The sequence below is a fragment of the Magnolia sinica genome, chromosome 18 (assembly GCF_029962835.1).
Source record: "Magnolia sinica isolate HGM2019 chromosome 18, MsV1, whole genome shotgun sequence".
In the NCBI taxonomy this organism is placed as follows: Eukaryota; Viridiplantae; Streptophyta; class Magnoliopsida; order Magnoliales; family Magnoliaceae; genus Magnolia; species Magnolia sinica.
The window spans coordinates 41,239,050-41,251,484 of NC_080590.1; the positions used below are offsets into that span (position 1 = coordinate 41,239,050).

General features: G+C 40.4%; 1 protein-coding gene across 2 annotated transcripts; it reads right to left on the reverse strand.

Moving 5' to 3' along the window:
- Nucleotides 1-2,456: 2,456 nt before the first annotated feature.
- LOC131233389 (uncharacterized) lies at nucleotides 2,457-3,524 on the reverse strand. 2 transcript variants are annotated; one of them, XM_058230080.1, is made up of 3 exons: nucleotides 3,358-3,524; nucleotides 2,870-3,272; nucleotides 2,457-2,721 (listed from the first exon to the last, which is right to left on the reverse strand). In XM_058230080.1, exons 1-3 carry the CDS (start codon nucleotides 3,506-3,508, stop codon nucleotides 2,670-2,672), a joined length of 606 nt encoding a protein of 201 aa, XP_058086063.1. In that variant the 5' UTR covers nucleotides 3,509-3,524; the 3' UTR covers nucleotides 2,457-2,669. The 2 variants fall into 2 exon arrangements, with proteins under 2 accessions (XP_058086063.1, XP_058086062.1); XM_058230079.1 differs by lacking the exon at nucleotides 2,457-2,721 and having other exon boundaries at nucleotides 2,729-3,272.
- Nucleotides 3,525-12,435: the final 8,911 nt, after the last annotated feature.

Genomic DNA, 12,435 nt, shown 5'->3' on the forward strand with positions numbered 1-12,435 from the left:
GCCTTAGAATGATGGAAATAACCCCAGGGTCAAGGTATACTTAGGTTACAACCAAAGTAAGCCTTTCTCGATCCAACGAAGCACTTCTGGTGGGCCTATAACCACGAAAGGTCGGACTTAAGCTCCTTGACCATGGATCTAGGTCGACCGAGTTTTCATACCGACCGCTCTTCGATCACCGTGGCGGACCACACTCAATTCAATGGTCACTAAATCTCGATCAGGTCCACAAGTACTAGGATATGCCCGGGCCAACTATCCTGATCGGAGGGTGAAATTGGGTCGAAACCAACGGTCAGATAGCTTAAAATCGTCGCACACGCGACACGACTCATAAAAAGCTTATTAAATTCCAACCGTTCTCACACTCTTCACTCCGAACTCAATCAAATCGACCCAGAACATCAGATCGACTTGATTTTTGAGGTGAAGACCAAGCCCAACTCAGTGACCGCAACAGCCTAAGATCATCGCCATCGGACTTTCGATGCGCGGTCTAGGTCCGATCCAGATCTTCCAAAAAATCCCCAGAACGACTGGATTTAGCGATGGATCCCAGATTTCAGAGTAACGTAGCGCTCACTAATCTGCACGTTTAGAGCCATGCAGATACAATTTAAAGTGATTGATGCGAATTTCACAAGCAATCAAGTAGAGCGCTAATTACCCCAAAAACAACTACTTAAGGAAAGATTAGCACAAAATTCCAAGGTCGTTACAAAATCTGTCGATCTTGGTCTCCTCGGGTCCGTCTCATACTCTTGGTGCTTTCAGACCGTTAAATCCATGCTTTTAGTACCCTTTCCCAGTCCAGGCTCGTGAATACGCCCTGCATCACAAACATGATTAAATTAAATGAGCAGAGAACAAAGTTTACATGTTAATGAGGTCATTATATGGCCTAAAACAGTCACCTAGGCAGTGATATAAAAAAAATTGATTCTTTCATGGTGAGTCAGAAATTTACTCAGAGTGAATACAATCACTGTGTCTATTACAAAGCACTGAGTGATAAAAAATTCATCATCCTAGTATTGTATGTTGATGATATGTTGATCGCCAATCATGATATGTCTGAAATCGACATACTAAAGACTCAGTTATCAGGGACATTCGAGACGAAAGATCCAGCTGCTGCAAAGAGGGTTCTCGGCATAGATATTCATAGAGATAGGAATAGGAGCAGGCTTTGGTTATTACAGGAAGAATACCTTGAAAAGGTATTAATCAAATATAGGATGGACCAGGCAAAGCCAGTGAGCGTTCTCCACACAACTCACTTCAAGTTTTTCTCAGAAAAATGTCTTAAATCAAATGAGGAAAAGTAGGTTATGTCTCATGTAACTTAATCGAATGCAGTTGACAATTTACTGTATGTCATGGTCTGTACAAAACTAAATATTTCACGGGCAGTCAGTGTTGTGAACAGATACATGTCAAACCTCGGCAAGCAACATTGGGAAGCAGTGAAATTGCTACTTCGATACATTCGAGGTTCAAAAGACTATGTCTTAACTTTTGAGAAGACAGGGGCAAAGTTGGTAGGGTTTGTGGATTTAGACTACGCAGGCAGTATGGATTTCAAAAAGTTAACTTCAGGATACTCATTTGTACTAGCGAGTAGAGCAATTAGTTGGATGTCAAAACTTCAGTCTTTGGTGGCTCTTTCCACGACTGAAGCAGAATATATGGCAATAACAGAAGCGTTTAAGGAAGGTGTTTGGTTAAGATGCATGATAAATCAGTTAAGACTTCAGCAGGAGGCCGTGCCGGTTAATTATGATAGCGAAAGTGCTATCAATTTGGCTAAGAATTCTGTTTATCACTCACGTACTAAACACATTGATGTTCGTCATCACTTTATCTGACAGGTGCTTAAGGAAGGAGGCATAACACCGGAAAAGATTCACACCAGTGTGAATCTAACAGATATACTCACTAAGGTCGTTCCTATAAGGAAGTTCAAGTTTTGTGCAACTTCTCTTGGCTTGGCAATGGCATAAAAGGAAGACGGAGTGGGCACGAGAAGCATTAATTGAAGCTATGATGTGACACAAAGATAAGAGAAGAGGTCGAGAAGCTACACGTTTGAAGATTGAAGACATGGTGGTTATTGTTATCGATAGATGTCTTAAATCTATAATATCAACGGTCTATCGATGACGAGTTCAATGCCATCGAAGTCGGCTTGATGCCATCGAGTATTTCCTGGATTTTCTCTGTTGGTTGCTGGACATATTGGTGCCCTTTTTTTATGACATCGAGGAATGTTCGATGACATCGAAGATGTGTTCGATGCATTGAATCTGGGTCGAGCAATCGAAGATTTTCGGATAGTCCATGTTTTGTCTTTGGACAGTTCTGGCATTTTTTCGATGCCATCGAAATGACTTTGATGTCATTGAAGTTTAAGTATCGATGACATTGTATTTACCTGTAAATATATTACCACTTAAAAGCCAAACAGAACACTTCACCTAAAAAAAATTACAGCATCCAAACGAACCCTAAGGTGGGTAACACCTAATCCACTCCCGAAGGAGATGCACATAAAAGGTAAGAAATTACGCGGAGATGAGAGGCACGAGCTAAAATGCGCGCATTTCCGAGAGACTCCAAGGCGCAGGTTAGCAACAAGGCATAGGGTTTTGCTAACGTGTGCCGTGGGATCAACTTACCGTAACTGGTTCGAGCAGGCAACCCACTAGATTGAAAATGTCACTGCGTATGAAGAAGCAGAAATCTCGATTAATTAAAAATCAGAAGAAAAAAAAATGAAAATGGGAAGGTTCTGGAAATGAAAAATGATAGAGAAAGCAAGGCAGAGAGGTCTGTGGTGAGAGCTACTATGGAGGAAGATGGTACGGACCCAACAACCCAAGTCATCAAGAAAGCGAGTGAGACGCCATTGCTGGATTTGGAGTGGAAGTTGGTGATGATTTGAGGGATTTCAGCCACAGCCCAACACAGAAGGCTAATGAGCCCAAACCCAAAAGAGATTTCATCGCTTAGATTGCAGAGGCAGTCATTGAAATATCTCTCCACCCAACGAATGCAGGGTTTGCACGCGCCATAAAAATTGTTGGAGTTTTTGGGGAAGATGAAAAAGAAGTAAAACCCGGAGACAGTGCTGAAGGCGGCCATTCCCCATACGATACATTTCATCGCGACATTCATTATAGTTGCAACACGATACGCGAAAACAATATTGAGTGCAGAGGCGACGGCCCAAATAGGAATCTTCAATTTTTCTCTCCTATCTGAGTTTTCAGGTGCTCTACGCTCATTAGTTGCAACACGATATGCGAAAAGCCCAGATAGGGATGTTCAACTTTTCTCCTCTATCTGAGTTTTCAGGTGCTTTATCGTAGAGATGGAGGAACAAAAATAAAAGCATGAGTAGGACATAAACCGAGACGACGAATGCAAATGTCCAAGGATCATCTAACGATCGGATGGCTGAGATGGCTGTATTGACAGTTAGAAAAATGATAGCTAATATGGACATGACGGAGAAGGCGCCTGAAAAGAACATGTGTTTTTCGATTACAAAATTGTTTTGCCGTGCCTTCCATGATGAGCGGCTGAAATGTAAGCAGGACACGAATTTGCAAATGAGCCGTGGAAGAAGAGTATAACGCATTTGCTCTTTTATAGATGGAGTTTCGCAATACTGGTTGTGTTTTTGATACTTTTGTCTACTTCAAATTTTAAGATATGTCCAAATCTCAACCATAGAAAAATGTAGTGATTAAATGCCCACCGTTAAAATCTTGTGTGGGCCAAAACTCTCATGGATATTTATTTCTTCCTCGAGATACCTGTGACCTTGCGGAAGGAGAAATTTGCGACTGTGGACCCTTCCTTTTATCCAGCCATTTTATTGATAAGCGAACCGTTACACATTACTGTTTGTTATTCGCGGGGTGAGCTTTTCACAAGCAACCTCACCATTGTCGGACTCTGCAGGGCCCACCTTGATGTATGTGCTTTATCCGTGCCGTCCATCCGTTTTTACACTTAAGTTTGGCATAATCAAATAATTAAAGTATATCGAAATTTAAAGTAGACCACGCCACTACAAGAACAATAGAGATAATGACATCTACCGTTGAAGCCTTCTTGGAGCCCATGGTAATATTTATATGCCATCTGACCTGTTCGTAAGGTTACAAAGACCTCGATAAAAGGAAAATACAAATATAATCTTGATCCAAAACTTCTGTGGTTCCAAGATGTTTTTAACGGCAAACGTTCAATATCAACTGTTTCTTGTGGTGTGGTCAAAAAGAGAGTTAGATATGCTTAAATTTTTTGATCATGCCATTGAATTGTTTGGAAAAATGGATGGACGGTGTGGATAAAACAAGAACATCACAAGTGAGCCCCACTGATTCCTTTCACCCTTGGACATAGTGGATTACGCGCGGCACAGGCCTAACCCAACACGGTACGGTGCGACTTGGGGCCCACATGTATTGTGTATCCACACCGTCCATCCTTTTTTCCAAATTATTTTTGGCACGCGCTCGCAAATGAAGTTGATCCAAATCTCAGGTGGACCACACCTATGAAATCAGTGGTGGATGACAATTAAAAGATTACTATAGGCTATAGAAGCTGTAGATCGTACTGTTAATCACTTTTTAAAATTCTATATCCGCACCGTTCATCCGTTTTTTCTAATCATTTCAGGGCAGTATTCCAAAACTGAAGCAGATCCAAATTATCTGGTAGATCATACCACGTGAAATAGTAGCCATTAAAAACCCGCTATCATTAAAAACTTGTTAGGTAGTTCGGTAGTATTAATATACTATCCAATCTGTTGATAATGTTCTATAATCATAGATGAAGACAAAAAATAAATATCAGCTTGACCCGGAACTACTCTTGTGGCTCATTAATGGTTAATCACCATGGTTTCCTATGGTGTGGTCCACTGATGATTGATCTGATTCATTATTTTTTTGAATAAAACCTATAAACAGCATGAATACACAACATTATCAGAAAAAACGGATAGACATCATGAACACAGAACAGAACACAATTCATATATCAAGATGGCGCGAAGGTAAGGACCTCCCAGTCACAGGTTGAGCGTTTCACATAATCCGTTTCCATATTTATGTAATTATATATGCTCCGTCCATTCGTTTTAATAAATAATTTTATTGCATGAGAACAAAAAATAAAGCATAAAAAAAGATCACGTGGGCCAATCCTGCAAAATTCTTAGTTATAGGCCACAGAAGTCCTGGTTCAAGCTAATATTTGTGTTTTCTCTTCAACGTGTCTTTGTGTTTTCTCTTCATGCATGGATTAATATGTAAGAAGCCTTCAACTATGGAAACCATTATTACCACTGTTTCTTGTGGTATGGTTCACTTAAGCTTTGGATATGCTTCAATTTTGAGCTCAACCACTAAAATGACTTCAAAGAATAGATGTACCACGTAGATATGCCAAGTATATTAGGCCTGTTCGGCCACCGTGATGTTTGAATTTTATAACACCGTTCATCCGTTTCTCCGTACCATTTTAAATTATGACCTTAAATATAGAATAGATCCAAGGCTCAAATAGAACACACGGTGGGGATTAAACTGATATCATTAAAATTTTATTGGGGATCACGGAAGTTTTGGATCAAGATATTTGTATTTTTAAGTCGCCTAGGTGTATATGACCATATCAACAGGTTGGATGGTAAATAAAAAAAACAGGGTGACCCAAAGAAGATTTTAATGGTGGGCACTTAGCACAACTGCTGCCAATGGTGTGGCCCACTTGAGTTTTGGATTTGCCTTTTTTTTTTTTTGGCTAATACCCTAAGATGATATGGAAAAACAGATGGACGGTTTGGATCAAATAAATACATCACGATTGCCCCTCAGTGGCCATCGGGGCCTCTGCCCGTCCCTACTATAAATGGGAGGGGGTAGTACCTAATCGCGACCGCATCTTAAACGTGTGATATCCAGGACAACAACTGATGTACTATTTACATGCGTATCAAGATTAATATCATCATCAACAACAACAACAAAAATAAGAACAACAACAACGCCGACGACGACAACAACAAAGACGACGCGACGGCGACAGCAGCAGCAACAACGATCTCTGAATATCCTACTTGATGATACAAATATTAAGTCTATAGTTATAAAAACAGAGCTATGTAAAATAAAACGAAGGATTAAGGAAGGAGGCCATGCGTTGGAAAATTCCATGATGCATCGTTGGAGCTGTCCATATCCCAGCAACATGTGACTTTCGCATCATCGGCTGCAACCACAACCATATCAAAAAGCCTACGAAAGTAATACAACGAAGATATAATATTATTTGATGGGATCCTATTAAAATTTTCTTTGATTTTTCATCAAGGACAGACTGCCCATCGCAAGATTTGGACGCGCCATAAAAGTTGTTGGAGTTTTTGGGGAAGATGAAAAAGAAGTAAAACCCAGAAACAGTGCTGAAGGCGGCCATTCCCCAGAATATATACTTCATCTCCATAATCATAATCGTTGTAATAGGATATGCAAAAACAATGTTGGGATATGCAAAAACAATGTTGAGTGCAGTGAGTATAGCCCAAATAGAAACCTTCCATATCTCTCTCTTGCCTGAATTTTCGGGTGTTCGATGGTAGAGATGGAGGAAGAGAAATAAAAGATTGAGTAGGACATAAACCGGGAGGACGAATGGAAATGCCCAAGGATTATCTAATGATTGGACGGCTAAGATGGCTGTATTGACAGTTAAAAGGCAGATGCCTACTATGGACGCAAGGAAAAATGCGCCTGAATTGGATTTGGGTGATGGGCGTTCTTTGGGCGAGGGAAGAGGCTGTTTTGCGGGGTCTGACATGATGAGCGGCTGAAATGTATGCTGGAGGCAAAGTTGCTGAAATGGATGCAGGGGGCCGGCAAAGTTCCGACAGACCGGTGGAAGAAGATTATAACCAATTTCTTCTTTTATTTCTTCTTTTATAGAGTGGTTTGTGTTTTGTAGAGATGGACAGAGCGTCCAGTCTTGCGGAAGTTTAGATTCTCATCCGGGTTGAGCATTACTGTTTGTTATTCGCGGGGTGAGCTTTTCACAAGCAACCTCACCATTGTCGGACTCTGCAGGGCCCACCTTGATGTATGTGCTTTATCCGTGCCGTCCATCTGTTTTTACACTTCAGTTTAAGGCATAATCAAATAATTAAAGCATATCGAAATCTAAAGTAGACCACACCACTACAAGAACTATAAAGATAATGACATCTACCATTGAAACCTTCTTGAGCCCACGGTAATATTATATGCCATCTTACCTGTTCGTAAGGTTACAAAGACCTTGACGAAGGGAAAATACAAATATAATCTTGATCCAAAACTTCTGTGGTTCCAGGATGTTTTTAACGACAAACATTCAATATCCACTGTTTCTTGTGGTGTGGTCAAATAGAGTTTATATATGCTTAAATTTTTGGATCATGCTAGTGAATGGCTTGGAAAAATGGATGGACAGTGTGGATAAAAAAAGAACATCACGGGTGAGCCCCACTTATTCCTTACACTACGTTGCTTGAGAGTGTTTCGTTCACCGCGCAATCGGCGTCCTCGAAACTTACTTTATTGCCCTAGTCGTCCTTTGACAGAGTGGATTAGGTGCGGCACAGGCGTAACCAACACGGTACGGCGCGACTTGGCCCCACCTTGATCTATGTACTGTGTATTCACACCGTCCATCCCTTTTTCCAAATCATTTTAGGCACACGAATGAAGTTGATCCAAATCTCAAGTGGACCACACCTAAGAAATCAGTGGTGGATGACAATTAAAAGATTATTGCAGGCTATAGAAGCTGTGGATCGTACTGATATTTACTTTTTAAAAAAAAATAAATATACCCTTACCTTGGGACCATCTTGATTTATTTATTCTGTATCCAGACCGATCATCCATTTTTTCCGTATCATTTCAGGGCTGTATTCCAAAACTGAAGCAGATCCAAATTATCCGGTAGATCATACCACTAGAAATAGTGGCCATTAAAAACCTGCTATCATTAAAAACTTGTTAGCCGTAGTATTTATTTGCTATCCAATATATTGATAATTTCAAAACAAATATCAGCATGACCCAGAACTACTCTCTTGTGGCTAATTAATAGTTAATCACTATGGTTTCCTATTGTATGGTCCACTGATGATTGATCTGATTCATCATTTTTTGAATAAATCGTATAGACGGCATGAATACACTACGGAACAATCAGAAATGAAAATTATCGGAAAAAACGGATAGACGGCATGAATTCAGAACACAGCACGTATATCAAGGTGGTGCGAAGGTAAAGACCTCCCAATCATAGGTTGAGCGTGTGGTTGTTAACACGCAGGCACTAAAAGATTATACATGTGGCATACAAATAACCCAAATCAGATTGTTCAAATGTTTTGTAACAGTTTAGATAGATCATAAATAAAGAATAATAATACTCTAACTGATTCAATAGTCTAACGTTTTACATTTATTGGATGGTGGAGATGAAAAGTCCAATGGTACAAATTTCGTAAATACGAAGAATAATAATTTAAGGTCAATCCAAAAATCAGATGACCTATCTACGGTGGACTCCACTAGTAGACCCAATCAGATGGGTCGCAACCACGTGGATGGATCCGTAGTCGCAGCCAATCCCGACTCTAGTCCAGCTCAGTTTACAATTTCAGATAAGGACGAATATTACGATGAGAAATTTGCGACTGTACGACCCATTTATGGCCTATTTACGAGACCAAGCCCACCTTATTTTACCTCGCGAGAATACGGCCCAGCTATACGGACGCCTTTTCCAAAGGTCGAAAATGCCCCTTATATAAACCGCGGGTTTTACCGCCACTTTCAGCTACGTCTCCACCGAAAAAATCCTAACTTTTTTTCTTTTTTCTCTCTCTAATCATTCATCCAACCCGTAAATTATCAATTTCTGATCACTTCTCCCCCCATGACTGTCCACTGAAGTAGTAAAATCCTTCTTTTACCGCTTCCTTCTTTCCCCTTTATTTGGTCGAGAATGCACACCTCACAAACGTCCTTTTCGACTTTTTTGAGCCCAAGATAAGACAAAATATGGTCCCCCCAGCTAAGAAGCCTCGAATGGCAGGTATATTGAAATCTCTGCTTTCGTTTTTTCGACCCCACTGTATATTTTACTATATATGCGCACCGTCCACAATCCATTTTCAATTTTTAAAAATATTAAGCTTTGTTTGGGTGGACCCCACTGTATATTATAGTATATATGCGCACGGTCCCCAATTCAATTTCATTTTTTTAAAATGCTTAATGGTATGGCATGTCCTGATAAATGAGCGAAATCAGGACTCAAATGGCCCACATTGAGAGTTGTTTAAACAAAAAATAAAATTAGATATGAAACTAAATGAAGAGCATGAAAGTGACTGAGCACCGACTGAGTTAACAGACCGAGGACCCACTGAGTTATTCAATTCGCTTCAAACCATGATCATTCCCATGCATTTCACGGTCATCCCAAACAATTCCGTGTTGATTCACGGTCATTTCGAGGCATTTCGCGGTCAATTCCCCTCACTTCATGGTCATTCGCATGCATTTTGCGATCAATTCACTTCAAACCATGATCATTCCCATGTATTTCACAGTCATCCCAAACAATTCCGTTTTGATTTACGGTCATTTCGAGGCATTTCGCGGTCAATTCCCTTCACTTCACGGTCATTTGCATGCATTTCGCGGTCAATTCGCTTCAAACCATGATCATTCTCATGCATTTCACGGTCATCCCAAACAATTCCGTGTTGATTCACGGTCATTTCGAGGCATTTCGCGGTCAATTCCCCTCACTTCACGGTCAGTTGCATGCATTTCGCGGTCAATTCGCTTCAAACTATGATCATTCCCATGCATTTCACGGTCATCCCAAACAATTCCGTGTTGATTCACGGTCATTTCGAGGCATTTCGCGGTCAATTCCCCTCACTTCATGGTCATTCGCATGCATTTCGCGGTCAATTCGCTTCAAACCATGATCATTCCCATGCATTTCACGGTCATCCCAAACAATTCCGTGTTGATTCACGGTCATTTCGAGGCATTTCGCGGTCAATTCGCTTCAAACCATGATCATTCCCATGCATTTCACGGTCATTCCCGGTCATTCCCCTTCACATCATGGTCAATTCCATGCTTTTCATGGACAATACCCTTCACGCCACGTTCAATTCCACCCATTTCACAGACAATTTCCTTCACCTCACGGACAATTCCATGCATTTCACGGTCAATCCCCTTCACTTAACGGTCGATTACAGTCCTTAGACAAATCCGCGCATGGTCAAATTCACGACGTTCATGGCCAAAATGCAACATATAACTCTGAAATTGACCCATATCTTAGTGAAATTGGCCGTGAAGTTGTTGAATGTGACCTATGAGATGACCATTTGACATGGAATTCTTCAAAATGCCCGATGACTGCTTGATATTGACATTTTTTTGACTGCCAACCTTGATATAAATTTACCAAGAACTGTATGAAATATACTGACAAATGAGTGAAAGAGGCCCAAAACTTGTGAAAATTCACTAATAAGTCTTGTACTTTCATTTGGAATTCGCCAAAAACTGACCGCTAACTCGGCATAGTCACACCATACTTTATGAATTTTCACCACAATAAGTCAACTTTCACATTATGTGTCGTTAAATACAGAATGTTATCATTGATTTAATTTCTAATTCATCATTGCAGATGACAAACCCTTGTATAAGGGATTCGGAGAGTCGGCCCCTACCATCTCATGCAGATGTTCATTGACATGGTGGTTTGATAGTGTGAAGAGGGGGTTGGAGAAGAATAACACTAGATTAAATATATTTAGGCAGACCCCATTCTCATTTTTATTAGACATTCCATCATTTAGGTTTATAGGAGCCATTTTTCACGCACTTATTAACAGATATATAGGCAACCTTGTATTCAAGATACAGGGGAACCATATAAAATTTACCAAGATGGACTTCACCCTAATAACAGGGCTGAAGACTGGTGACCTCTATATACCCAATATCCATCGTTCGAAGAAGTCATTAAGAGACAAATACTTTCCTAAATATTCTATCCTAAAGAAACATGTACAGGAGGTGTTCAATAGGATAGTTGATAGCAATAAGCACGAAGATATCGTGAAGTTAGCCCTAATATTTTATGTAGAATGGTTTGTTAGGGGTACCGACATGAATATTAAATGCTGTAAAGAGTTTATTGACCTTGTCGACTAATTGGAAGACTTTAATATCTACCCCTGGGATAGTTTGGCCTACGAAACGATGACAGAAGGGATCGAGAGTGTCTTCATGGCATCCCAAGGGCCTCATTACAATGTCACTGGTTGCATATTTCCCCTACAGGTAATGATTCTTTCCTTGTCTATTTTAATTCATAGTTTATAGCAAACTATATTTATTTAACATCATCTTGTTATTTCATTGTAACAGATATGGGCCGTTGAGAGAGTACCAGCTCTCCAACAATGTATAATTTCATACGTTCCCTTCCAATTTCCACGAATCATACAATATCGGGGATGGAAGCTTCCGAGGTATAAGAAGATTCATGAAATTATAGAGAGTAAAGATGTAAGTCAATTTCTATGAAGCTAAGTGGTCACTCATTTAACTATATATATTTGTGTGTGTGTGTGTCTTTGTGTGTTTGCGTGTGTGTTTCTGTAGCATGAAAATGAAGATGTTCTCTTGCAGGCTGAGATCATTGTTAACTTAGAGCCGACCATAGAGGAGTTGGAGACGGAGTCCGTTCGTTTGGCCCGTGATATATTTGATGTAAGATGTCAGAAACGTCTTCCTTTATGTTGATATTTTATATTTAATTTGACATGTTATATAACTGATACATACATTGCTTCATTCTGTAGAGCACTAAAGATGAAGATGATGAAGATATGGAGGAGAAATCGGGACAGGGAGAGGGGGAAGAGGGTGGAGAGGGAGAAGAAGGGGGAGAGGAAGACAGTACTGGTGATGGAGAGGGAGAGGGAGCGGGGTTGCAACTCACTGGGGAGTCAATGGAGGATAGGGAGGAGCTAGAGGCGCAAAGGCTTCAGTTGGAGAGAGAGAGGGAAGAGTTGAAGCTTCTTGAATGCACACTAAAAGAGAGAGAAGAATCGATTGAGAGGGAGAGAGAGAAGTAGTACTTAATGAGGTTGAACTAATGCTGAAACTGAAAGAAGCTTTGAGGTTAGAGAAGGAGGAGTTGAATGAGAGGGAGGTTTTGAAGAAGGAGAGGGAAATGCTGCTGAGGGAGAAGGAAGAATTGAAGAAGGAGAGGAAAGAGTTGGAGGAGGGTAAAGCGGAGTTGAAGAAGTAA

Bases quoted from the DNA above. Each gene is read 5' to 3' on its own strand.
- LOC131233389 (XM_058230079.1), bottom strand. From the start codon at position 3,508: ATGTCCATATTAGCTATCATTTTTCTAACTGTCAATACAGCCATCTCA. The intron at 3,273-3,357 runs CTGAAAACTCAG...AGCGTAGAGCAC, and splicing joins CCATCTCTACGATAAAGCAC to CTGAAAACTCAGATAGGAGA.